We start from the raw sequence: 13,247 nt of genomic DNA on the forward strand, positions 1-13,247 counted from the left end.
TATATAACTATTGATGGGCAACTGGAATATTTCCAGGTTTTCACTATTATCAACCTTACTGCAACACTCATTCTTGGACCTGTAAATTATTCCACAACTGTATAAATATAAACCATTACCTAAAATTTAGTCAAAATTCTAAAGACTCTACACACAAAAAAAGAATATCAGGGCAAGGTAACACAGTTACAAAATCCAACTTAAGTTGCTGTCGTTAATATTACCAAGGACCATAAAATTCTAATAAACTTTGATTCAGTGACTTTAAAAAATTGGTCAAAAGAAAGAAAAGGTTAGACCAGTGGTCCCCAACCCCCGGGCCGCGGACTGGTATCGGTCCGTGGGCCATTTGGTACCAGTCCGCAGAGAAAAAATAAATAACTTACATTAGTTCCGTTTTATTTATATTTAAGTCTGAATGAAGTTTTATTTTTAAAAAATGACCAGATTCCCTCTGTTACCTCACTCTTGACGCTTGTCTCGTAAGTTCGACAATTATATTTAAAAACACCAGTTTTTACGCTGGTCGCATAATTTTATTTTGTGCATTTATCCGTTCTACCCTAAAGGCCAGTCTGTGAAAATATTTTCTGACATTAAACCAGTCCGTGGCCCAAAAAAGGTTGGGGACCACTGGGCTAGACCTTCCATATTATCTAAAATACTAGGGGGGAAAACAAAACCAAATACCCACTAATAGAGGTACTATAGGAAAATCAAGCAATACCTATGTAGTGAAGAATAGTAATTAGACTATGTAGACTATGTAGCTATATAAAATGTTTACTATATTCAGAGTAAAAAAACAAAAACAAAAAACACTTATGCACATTTAACATTTTAACTGAGCTGTAAGCAAGTGGCTCATGGTCCTAATGCATCCCAGAGAGATGTTTTGTTTGGTCTGCATAAAATTAGAATTTGAGTTTCTTTAGGCATGGTGAAAATTTTCCAATTTACTGCAGTCTGTATCACTTTATGTTTTACAACCAAAGCTTCACCTATTCAAGCATCTGCATTCTTGGCCTCTGAATATGAATGAGAATTGAGAAGGACTTCAAAAAGGAAAAAACAGATCTCCTACAGCAGGGGTCTCAAACTTGCGGCCCGCTGAACAATTTTGTGCGGCCCACAGACTAATCCACGAAGTTCAAAATATTTTGGATAAAATTAAGTAAGCCTAGGGGCCTACTTGTATTTTTCATTTCTCTAGCATCCTAGCTAGATATTAGCTTAGTTAACAGCAGTTGTGATGCGAACTACAGTTTCTGGACGTTTTGTGACACTGAGTAAACTGCATGTATGATTGTGCTTGTTGTACTGATTTTTTTTTTGTTTTCAACTGCAGTGAGAAAAGTGTTGCGTAACAGTTGCCTTTTGTAGACCTAGTGCGGCCCGCCCAACGGCTGTGATCTTGCTCTGTGGCCCACATGCTGAGTTGAGTTTGAGACCCCTGTCCTACAGGGTAGTGTGCTGCTCAGCGTATTTTTTTGGTGAAAGAAATGATGTTTCCACTTACTCAGTAAGATAACAGTTAATACATATGTACAATAACACTGATACACACATATACTATGTGGTGAACTTCTCCCTAAGATTGGTTTCCAATGCCAATTTGTGCAATTCAAGGCTACATGAACACTAAATTGAGAATATACTAAGGCATACAAGACTCTGGGCAGATCTGTATGTAATATAGTATAAGAAGCCAAGATATAACTTTTCTACACACCCCAGCTGCTGATCATATTCCTTTCAAAAGAAAAACCAGCATCACTCACCTAGTGACTTGTTTGTGGAAATCTGTTAGTTGTTTGTGTGTCACTGTGACGGCTCCCACAGTTGTTTCCTTTGGCAAACCTTTCAAGGAGTTCTCTAACCATCGACAAAATGTCTGTTCCGAGAAGAGGAGTAAGAGTTTTTAAAGGAGGCAGGACTTCAACTAGGACTCTATAGGTAATAACAAAAACCCACCAGTTTTCCTTAGTAGCAGACTCAGAAGCAAGTAAAAGAATGAATGAAAGTACTATCTTTAGGCCTTCCCACCCTCTGGGGATTGGAACCAGCTACAAAGGCACGCCTGGACTTCCCTTCAAAGGGGCAGCAGGCACCATTTCAGGGAGAGCCTTCTACCTTGGAAGGGAAGTCTCTTCTGGATGAGGCTATTGTCCTATTTCTGTCATTAAACTTATGTAATATTTTAAAAATTAAAGAGCTGCCAGAAAATTCTTGAGTGTAAAAAGTCAAAGGCAATACAAAGCAAAGGTTCAGATACCAGAAAGAGCAGGAACAAAAAGTATAGTAAGTAAACATGCCAAAAAAGTATATACCATATGTAATACGAATCCAGATTTAAGGATTTTAAGGTCATCTCTCAGTAGAAGTCATAGCACTAAGTTCCTTTGTGATACCTGCTGGTTCTTTGGGTTAGAAAGTTTCTTTAAAAATGATTTATTTACTGATATTTTTCTTTTTAGAGAGAGAGAGAAGGAAGAGAGAGAGGGTGAGATGGGGGGAATGAGGAAACATCGATTTGTTGTTCTACTTATTTATGCATTCACTGGTTGATTCTTGTTATAATTCCTTAGTTATAATTTCAATCAGTTTATAGTGTTTTTCAACCACTGGGGTCTGTGGATTGGTCAGCAAGAAATTTAACCCTAACCCTGATATTATATGAAGATTATAGACAAATTAGCTTATGCTCAGGGTTATTTTTGCCTTAGTGGTCCCTGAAATCTATTTTTCACTAGTCCCCATGTGTAAAAGATTCAAAACCACTGGAATTTATGTAAGAATTCCTTTACAAAAACTCAGTTATAGTTGAATTTATAAAAAATAATTACTTTAAATTGCTTGACAACTTGTGGGTCTATAATAATTTTTTTTTTACAGAGACAGAGAGAGTCAGAGAAACAGGGAAAGACAGGAAGGGAAAGAGATGAGAAGCATTAATTCTTCGTTGTGGCACCTTAGTTGTTTATTGATTACTTTCCCATATGTGCCTTAACTGGGGGGGGGGGGGGGGGTAACAGCAGAGCAAGTGACCACTTGCTCAAGCCAGCAACCATGGGGTCATGTCTATGATCCCACGTTCAAGCCAGTGAACCCACACTCAAGCCGGTGACCTTGGGGTTTCGAACCTGGGTTCTCCGCATCCTAGTCCAATGCTATATCCACTGCGCCACTGCCTGGTCAGGCTATAATAAATTCTTACGGGCACATGGCTACCTGGTTTCTGTTCCTGCCCAAATTTGCAGTTCTCATTTATTTTCTTCTGTTAGCATTTAACTATGTTTATAAATCAAGAATGTTTTTTTGTAAAATCAAATTTATAAGTTTTTTATTACCTGGGAACCAAGTGTATTTGTAAAAAAGAAAAATAAGGAAATTTTATTTCTCATATCAAAGGTTACTAGAATGAAAGTTGTTGGTCCCCAGGTGCACAGAGTCCTTTCTTTAAGAACACACAAAAACACTACTGTATTAGATTGAAACAGAACAAATGCTTTGGACAACAAGCAGTGGGACTGTTGGTGCTATTCACTCTTGAAGCACCTGGGCTTATATGGAAGAAATGCAGAACTATATGTTTAAATCAGGTTCCAGGAACACACAACAGGACTGGTTTCAAAGCTAGAGTTGGCCGCAAGGAACTGACATTCAGGGCTGGGGGAAAGGGGTTCCGTATGAAAACCATCTTACCGGTCTGTCAACCTGCATGATCTCCCAGAGCACTTCGGCCACGTCAGGCAGGGTGTAGGGGGGGAGACAAAAGCAGCATGTGTGGAGCAGCTGGCTTACAAGCTGCTGTCCAAGCTGGTTCATCACCTGTCCAATCAGTTCTTTCCGTAACTCAAAGTCCTCTTCATGCTGCATGACAACAGGAGCAATGGATGAGCTCTAACTTTAACTCTCCAGAGACCAAGTGCTCTTTCTCTTTTAGTCTAGCACGGCTATTTCAACCAGTGTGCTGCAAGAATTTTTAAAATATGCAATACTTGACTATTCAGTCAGGGGTACTTCCCTCTTTTTCCTTAGATTGTCAAATAAAAAAAAGACAACAGCCAACACAACAATAGCCATTCAGTTGTGAATGAATCAAAATTATACCTATTATTATTATTTTTAAATTACTTTTATTTATTTATTTTAGAGGGGAGAGAGAGAGAGTGAGAGAGAGAGAAGGGGGGGGGGGAGCAGGAAGCTTCAACTCCCATATGTGCCTTGACCAGGCAAGGCCAGGGTTTTGAACCGGCAACCTCAGCATTCCAGGTCGATGCTTTATCCACTGCACCGCCACAGGTCAGGCAAAATTATACCTATTATTTTTTGTCAGATGGGCAAAAAATATATTTTTTCGTGTGCTGCAGATTTTTTTTTAATCATTATCTTTCCCAGGAAACAGGAAGTTCTTATCTTTAAAAAAAAATTTTTTTATGTTTTATTTTTTTATTCATTTTAGAGGAGACAGAGAGAGAGAGAGAGAGAGAGAGAGAGGAAGGAGGAGCAGGAAGTATCAAATCCCATATGTGCCTTGACCCAGTAAGCCCAGGGTTTTGAACTGGCAACCTCAGCGTTCCAGGCCAACGCTTTATCCACTGCGCCACCACAGGTCAGGCTGTGTGCTGCAGATTTTTAGTAATTAATTTATGAGTACCATTAGATGAAAAAGGTTGAAAATTGCTAGTCTAGCAATTTCTCTTTCCCAGGGAAGAAAATACATATATTATATAGCAGGTGGATTCACAAAGGCCACAAATGTTTCATAATTAGAAAGAAAGTATTGAGTTTATATTAAAAAAATGGGCATGGGTTTCAGCTGAGATAAACCCTTAGATTTGTCATGAATAGAAGGCAGAAGACACAATGGTTAAAGATTGAGGGCAGCAATTTTCTTAATCATTTTTTCCTGTGAAAAATAACCAAGAATTCTTATTTACTTTTTAAAAAGCCAACTGAAATAAGAATTGAAGACTTCTACCAGATAGCTAATCTTTTTTATAAAAAAAATATTCTTTCTTACAGTCTTTGAATACAAATATATTTCTAATATCTTGAAAAAAAACTTTTTAAAAAATTGCCTTTACTTATAGTTTTCTTTTTCTTTCTCCTCTTACTGCAGAACTTGTTAATAACTAGCCAATTAACGTACTTGCTTACTTCTTCACTGCTGCCCCTTCAGTTCCACTCCACATCTAGCCAAATCTACCTTCAAAACTGTGACCACTTTACAACTCAAGCCAGACAGGTCTCTTACCTGTCTACTAGCACACTTAGTGCTTTCCTGACTTTCTCTGATCATGATTTATACACTCAGATAAGCTACAATCCATCCAAATTCTACCCACAGCTATAGCCCCACTAAAGTCCCTCCTCTTCCAGAAAGTAATCCTGAACTACTTCTTTCCAAACAGCACTCCTTCTCCTGATCTTGGAATTATGATCTCCTGATCATAACTTTTATAACTCATCAGATAATCAAATAATGCCTTCTTGATGCTTTATACCTGTTTATCACTTCAACTAGACAAGTGGCCTGGAACAGAAATAATGTTAGAACTTTAAACAGCTTGCAGCACTTAGTACAAGTTGTCTTAGATCTAATAGCTGGTATTTTGGTTAGTGATTAATCCACTATGGTACAAGTCTAACAAATACAAATGAAATAAGGAGACATCCCTAAGGGAATGAGGAAGCAATACAAGAAGACAAGGAGCTGCAGAAAAGGCACAAAGGTCATTCTTACATCATTAGCTACCCCTGTGTGGATGAGGTCTCGCAGGAACCGCATGACACTACAGTTGGCATCCCGGTGGTCCAGGGTAGTGGAGGCAATGGCCCACTGTAAGATAGGGATGACCACCTGGCTTCTCAGCAAGGTAACAGGGCTGCGCTGAATAAACCTGGTATGGAACAAGATGAAAAGGCTATATAAGCAGCCAGGGCAAAAGGTAAAACACTATGGAGACAGTAAAAAGATCATTTGTCCAAACCCACAGAAGGTACGCTGCCAAGAATAAAACCTAATGTAAACTACAGATTCTGGGGACAACGTGTCAGTGTAGGCTCATCAGTTCTAACAAACCACTCTGGTGAGAGATGCTGGCAGTGAGGCAGTGGCAGTCAGGGGAGCAGCAGGCACAATATATGGAAACTATTACTTTCTACTCCATTTCTACAAGGTTTCTCAGATCCTTTCATGTACATGGAGAATCTCCAAGAAAAAGTTACAATATTTTTCTAAGATTATGTTTCAAGGAACACGTACAGGAAACACAGAGGTTGACAACATACTCAAATCAACTGGGAGAAAAAAAAAGGTCTAACTTGTCCAAAAAGTGTTTAATCCTGAGATGAAATAAACATGGCAATACTGCTTACATTTATAAATGATAACATATATGTATCACATATAATTATATGTATTTAATAATGGTTCATTTTTTAAATGCTTTTACGTTCACTAATTGGTTCGATTCAAAATCATTAACTAGGGACTAAGAAGGAATTCAAAGGTTTGGCAATAATGTCAGTGTTACTAGCAAAAGAAATTTAAGCACAGGTGAGATGGCAGGCTAGGGGCAGAGCTGGGTAGTGTAGCACCAGATAACTTCTAAGGCACCTTAAGATCCTAAGAGTTTTTTTCTGAGATATAATTATATCTAAAGGACTCTAAGCTACTCAAGGAAAAGTTGGGGTGAAGCATGACATCATAGCAGCAAACAGTTAAAACTACAGGGATTTCCGATATTATCATGTTTATTGCCTCGTGCATGCTCCCCCCTTCGTGACAGGACCTCCACCATTTCCTCCTGCTCCCATCCAACTCCTCTTCCTTACCTACGGGGATATGTGGGCTCAGAATTTAACTTTGGGTTATGAATCATTAATCCATCTAATCCACAGAGAAGGAAACAGTTGCATGTTAGGTGACGAGCCTAAGCAGTGCTGGGGAAGCACTGACCTGGTGGCTAGCCTGAACAGGTCGTCCACGGTGTCAGGGTGGTTCTGGAGCCCATTCTGCTGCTCAAGGAGCTGAAAAGTCGGGATGCACAGCGCCTGAAACAGAAGTGATTCTAAAACAAATGCTTGTGAAATGCTTGTAGATAATGCCACAGCATTCAAACTTGCTCAGTACCACAACATATACAAAGGGGACAAAGAGGGCAAGCACAGACAAGAAAAAGACTGTAACAAGACGATCACTCAAAGGGAGACATCAGTCTTTTCGGTTGAATGAACAGTTTCACATATGAAATCAACATTTCAGAAAGAGTTGAAGGTATAGATTTTAGTTGATGAAAGTGGATAGATGTTGTATCAAAGCTTTAGAAGTTTCAGACAGTGTGACTGTGCTTATGTACTAGATATGGTCAATCCACTAAGGGAGTAAAGTTTTTTTTTCTAATTTATTGATTTTAGACAGAGAGAGGAAGGGAGAGAGAGGGAAAAGAGAAGCATCCATCGTTTCACTTATTTATAAACCACTGGTTGATTCCTGTATGTGTCCTGACCGAGGATCACACCCACACACCTGGGTGTATTGGGATGATGCTCTAACCCAGGGGTCGGGAACCTTTTTGGCTGAGAGAGCCATGAACGACACATATTTTTTTTTTTTTTTTTAGACACATATTTTAAAATGTAATTCCATGAGAGCCATACAACGACCCGTGTACATTACGCATTATCCAATAAAAATTTGGTTGTCCTGGAGGACAGCTGTGATTGGCTCCAGCCACCCACAACCATGAACATGAACGGTAGGAAATGACTGAATTGTAATACATGAGAATGTTTTATATTTTTAACATTATTATTTTTTTTATTAAAGATTTGTCTGTGAGCCAGATGCAGCCATCAAAAGAGCCATATCTGGCTCGCAAGCCATAGGTTCCCGACCCCTGCTCTAACCAATGGAGCTACCTAGCCAGGGCATAGATGAAGTTTTGATAGTAATATATGAAATAATAAGTGAAGTTTTATTTTTTTATTTACTTTTTTTACAGAAACAGAAAGAGTCAGAGAGAGGGAAAGAAGGGACTGACAGACAGGAACGGAGAGAGATGAGAAGCCTCAATTATCAGTTTTTTGTTGCAACACCTTAGTTGTTCATTGACTGCTTTCTCATATGTGCTTTGACCATGGGTGTTCAGCAGACCGAGTAACCCCTTGCTCGAGCCAGTGACCTTAGGTCCAAGCTGGTGAGCTTTTGCTCAAACCAGAGGAGCCCATGCTCAAGCTGGCAACCTCGGGGTCTCGAACCTGGGTCCTCTGCATCCCAGTCAGATGCTCTATCCACTGCGCCACTGCCTGGTCAGGCAATAAGTCAAGTTTTAAAAGGAAAGACTTCTTGGGATAAAGGAGCATCAAAACTTAACTCCCGGACCTGGCCGGTTGGCTCAGTAGTAGAGCATCAGCCTGGCGTGCAGGAGTCCTGGGTTCGATTCCTGGCCAGGGCACACAGGAGAGGCGCCCATCTGCTTCTCCACCCCTCCCCCTCTCCTTCCTCTCTGTCTCTCTCTTCCCCTCCTACAGCCAAGGCTCCATTGGAGCAAAGTTGGCCCGGGCGCTGAGGATGGCTCTGGTTGCAACAGAGCGACGCCCCAGATGGGCGGGGCATTGCACCCTGGTGGGCGTGCTGGGTGGATCCCGGTCGGGCGCATGTGGGAGTCTGTCTGACTGCCTCCCCGTTTCCAACTTCAGAAAAATACAAAAAATAAAAACAAAAAAACTTAACTCTCTAATATATTCCCCCTAAAAACCCCACCCTGACACTGGAGGTGGGTGGGAAGCAGTGTATTAGGAGCCTTTTCCAGGGCCTGCTATTGACCTTAAGACCATCCCTGCTAAGTAAACTAGTTCACTGGCTGTTCCAGGCAAGAAATTAAAAATATTACCACACTTGAACTTAGAGATCCTTTATTTTTAATCCATTTGCCCACCTACCCATCCCACCCCCTAAAATATTATCTCTGGAGAACACATAAATTAGGCAGTAATGATCATTACATTCAGATGGTCAATCTCTCTCCCAAGCCGGCCAGAACAGAGAACTAGGAAGAGTCCTAATAACCTCCCTGTTATTAGAAAATCAACATGCCTGGGGTGGAATCATAAAGAAGCAACAGGCCTAAAAGACACGGTACAGTAAAATGCACACCCTAGGCCTTTAGACCCTCCAAGCCCAACACATCTATATTCCCCAAAGAAAGCATACCTGGAGCATGTCTAGCAGTCCCTGCCGACAGCCCTCCTCCATGCCATACTCATCCACAAGGATACTGCCAAGGTATAGGAAACAGGAATGCTGATGTACATGGTACACGTTCACCATCTGGCAAGAAAAAATCCAGTTAGTTTGACTCTTTCCCCTTCAGTAAGTACCAACTGAGAAAGCTGTCTGGAGGAAGAAATTGAGAGAGAAACTGGTCCAATCTCTTTCAAACAACACAGCAAAGCTTGTTGTCAACATTTTTTGGAATAGAGTTTGATTCTTCAATAATTTTCAAGTACTCTATTTTAACCTATTTTAAGCCTTTGACCTTTTATCTCCCAAAAACAATGTTGTAAAAGAGTTGTATACTTCAAGCTGGAAGCCATAAAAGAACTATTTTATCCAAGGCTAATGTAATATTTGTAAATAGCATAGTATACTCAAATTTTCTAACATCTAATGGTTGCTCTTATTTGTATTAAAACAAATTCTATTTAAAAAAATAATTAGTATAGCCTGACCTGTGGTGGCGCAGCGGATAAAGCATTGACCTGGAAATGCTGAGATCGCCAGTTCAAAACCCTGGGCTTGCCTGGTCAAGGCACATATGGGAGTTGATGCTTCCAGCTCCTCCCCCCCCCTTCTCTCTCTCTGTCTCTCCCCCTCCTCTCTAAAATAAATAAAAAAAGGCCCTGGCCGGTTGGCTCAGTGGTAGAGCATCGGCCTGGCGTGCAGAAGTCCTGGGTTCGATTCCCGGCCAGAGCACACAGGAGAAGCACCCATCTGCTTCTCCACCCCTCCCCCTCTCCTTCCTCTCTGTCTCTCTCTTCCCCTCCCGCAGCGAGGCTCCACTGGAGCAAAGATGGCCCGGGCGCTGGGGATGGCTCCTTGGCCTCTGCCCCAGGCGCTGGAGTGGCTCTGGTCGCAACAGAGCGACGCCCCGGAGGCGCAGAGCATTGCCCCCTAGTGGGCAGAGCGCTGCCCCTTGATGGGCGTGCCGGGTGGATCCCGGTCAGGCGCATGCAGGAGTCTGTCTGACTGTCTTTCCCCGTTTCCAGCTTCAGAAAAATACAAAATAAAATAAATAAATAAATAAATAAAATGAATAAAAAAAAAAGCACCTCTTACCTAAGACTGTGCCTAAAAAAAATAAATAAATAAAATAAATAAAATAAAATTTAAAAAATCTAAAAATAAGTAAATAAATAAATAATTAGTATAACCATAGCAGGAACAAAAATACCAAATGCCCATCTTGGAGACTGTGAAAGCAATGTTTCAATTTTGAGTTGCTCCCTAAACACCTCTATTTAATCTTTTAAGAAAAAAAACGGTGTTTCCAGGCCCTGGCTAGTTGGCTTAGTGATGGATAGTTGGCCTGGCATGTGGAAGTCCTGGGTTCGAGTCCTAGGTTTGATTCCCAGTCAGAGCACACAAGAGAAGCAACTACCTGCTTCTCTAACCCTCTTCTTCCCCTTCTCTCTTGCCCTCTCTTTCTCTCTTCCCCTCCCACAGCCATGGCTCAATTGAACAAGTTGTCCCTGGGTGCTGAGGATGGCTCCAAGGCCTCACCTCAGATGCTAAAATAGCTCAGTTGCTGAGCAGGGGCCCCAGATGGGTAAGAGCATTGTGGGGGGAGGAGGCGGGATCCCAGTCAGGGTGTACGCGAGAGTCTGTCTCTCTGCCTCCCCACCTCTCACTTTATAATAATAAAAAAATAAACAAACAGTGTTTTTCAATCAATCTCAAAAAAACAGAAACTTGAATACAATATACACATTTAAATTAAATGATTTATTTAGGATTTTTACCCTACTATCCTTCAAAACTTAAGAGGCATCTATACATTCATCTATTTAAAACGCCATCACAACACACATGCATTAATTTTAAGAAATTCAACCTATAAACTTAGAGGGGGCTGAAGGACAAGAGTAACTGACTCTTACTGGCATGTATCAAGGAATGAACATGAGATGAGAAGTGTGAAACTGTTCAGTATTATACACTCAAAAAATATATGCTCTTCTTAATAAATAATGGTTTAAGTCAGGGTTGGCAAACTTTTTCTTAAAGGGCCAGATAGTAAATATTTTAGGCTTTGCTGGCCATATAAGCTTCTGACTACTCAATTTTGCCACTGTAGCACAAAAATGGCCAACAGATGAACACTTTCTCACTCAGTAAAACTTTATGGGGACTCTTAACCAGAGGTGGACACAGCCCAAATGCAAACATACACTGTTGTACTCAGGGTATAGAAAACCACTAATTAAAATCCTGTTAAGCCTGACCAGGTGGTGGTGCAGTGGATAGAGCATTGGACTGGGATGCAGAGGACCCAGGTTCAAGACCCCGAGGTTGCCAGCTTGAGCACGGGCTCATCTGGTTTGAGCAAAAACCCACCAGCTTGAACCCAAGGTCACTGGGTCCAGCAAGGGGTTACTCAGTCTGCTGAAGGCCCGCGGTCAAGGCACATATGAGAAAGCAATCAATGAACAACTAAGGTGTTGCAATGCGCAACGAAAAACTAATGATTGATGCTTCTCATCTCTCTCCGTTCCTGTCTGTCTGTCCCTGTCTATCCCTCTCTCTGACTCACTGTCTCTGTAAAAAAAAAAAAAAAAAAAGTTAAATATGTTAAACATTAAATTTACCTGTTAAAATATGTACCTGTACAAACTTTAATCAAACTACAATTTAAGGAGGTAAGGTTATGCAAGTGTCGAGGATCATGCACTAGCATGACCCTGCCTGAGGGTACTTCCTTAAGAGTAAAGTGCCAAGGTGCAGAATTTAAGGGGGCATTCACTGTCAGGGTCAGCTTCCTGTTCAGGCGGAGGAGAGTCGCTTCAGGTTGGACGGGTGTGGTCTAGCAGTTTTCCCCCACAGCGTGAGTGCAGAATTTAAGAAGGCACCTGCTCAGAGTTCTGCAAACATAGGACTGGCACGTGGCCTTGCCTTCCTTGGTTTGGTGCGCATGGCACTTCATTCGGCCTCAATCTAGTTCTGACCCTGGTATGAAGTTAATATCTACACAAATTACTAGTGAATTGAGTCACTAGTCACAGGTGTCTCAAATAGAGTAGTTCTAGATATGATCTTAGAGGCCTTCATGCAGTGAGTCATAGCATCTTATACATTGCAGGAAGATCACGAGAATTCTTGTGTTTTCTGTTCTAAGGCTGTGGCCAATCACGAGAACTCTCTCCTTTACACTTGCCAGCTTTGTTTAGTTCCACTTCATATTACAGGGTGTTTTACAAAGCATCATACTTTAAAAAGATATTAGCTTGTAAGAATATGTAATAAATAACTTAAAAGTGCAAGTGGTATTTAATTTTAAAGCGTGCCTTTAACATTTATGTAAAACGTTTTTTGTACTTGTTCAATAGGAACTGAACTTATCTGGCTATTGGGTAAAGCTAGCAATAAAACTATTGGCCCGCAATGTGTTAATTACATATCAATTGGTGATTAAGAGTCAAATTTATATCTTGACAAATAAGAGATTTATATGAATAACTATGATCATAATAGAAAAAAAATCCCTTTGGGCCAAGAAATAGCAAAGTTTGTCTCACCACACTTTTGAAAAGGAAATTAATGTAAAAATACTTAGTATTAAAGTCATTCTCTTCCTAATTTCACAATGGAATGTACTGCTATTTAGAATATACACAATAGATTATGGGCTATTTCCCATATAAGATAACTACCCACCATAGGAACTGCTTATCTCTTTCAAATTATTTTTTGTTTAATTTAATAAATACAAAAGTGTTTCATCAGAGTTTTTGTTCTGAAGCTATTTCACATTCTGTACATGTTACACGTGTAATACACATACCTGTGTGACTAGCGGCTGCAGCAGGGCTGCGGAGCCTTTGCCGACGCAGCGAACAGCGAAGCGGAGACACCTGCAACAGCGCTCCACAATCCGATTATCAGCCCGGTGCTTATTTAGAGTCTCAGATAAAACCGGCCATATCTGAGTCAAAGGTGAAAGAGCACAAGAAAGAAAATA

The 13,247-nt window shown here is 40.6% G+C and overlaps 1 protein-coding gene across 1 annotated transcript in view; it reads right to left on the reverse strand.

Annotated features, from left to right (window-relative positions):
* Nucleotides 1-13,247, reverse strand: part of TNPO3 (transportin 3) — a 73,277-nt gene that overhangs the window by 8,378 nt on the left and 51,652 nt on the right. Inside the window, exons 16-21 of the mRNA XM_066362643.1 lie at nucleotides 13,071-13,211; nucleotides 9,224-9,340; nucleotides 6,968-7,062; nucleotides 5,750-5,906; nucleotides 3,706-3,873; nucleotides 1,782-1,894 (exon numbers count right to left, since the gene is read on the reverse strand). Coding sequence (XP_066218740.1) covers nucleotides 1,782-1,894; nucleotides 3,706-3,873; nucleotides 5,750-5,906; nucleotides 6,968-7,062; nucleotides 9,224-9,340; nucleotides 13,071-13,211 — 791 coding nt within the window. The remainder of the gene's footprint in view (nucleotides 1-1,781; nucleotides 1,895-3,705; nucleotides 3,874-5,749; nucleotides 5,907-6,967; nucleotides 7,063-9,223; nucleotides 9,341-13,070; nucleotides 13,212-13,247) is intronic.

The sequence above is a fragment of the Saccopteryx leptura genome, chromosome 2 (genome assembly GCF_036850995.1).
Source record: "Saccopteryx leptura isolate mSacLep1 chromosome 2, mSacLep1_pri_phased_curated, whole genome shotgun sequence".
Classification (NCBI taxonomy): domain Eukaryota; kingdom Metazoa; phylum Chordata; class Mammalia; order Chiroptera; family Emballonuridae; genus Saccopteryx; species Saccopteryx leptura.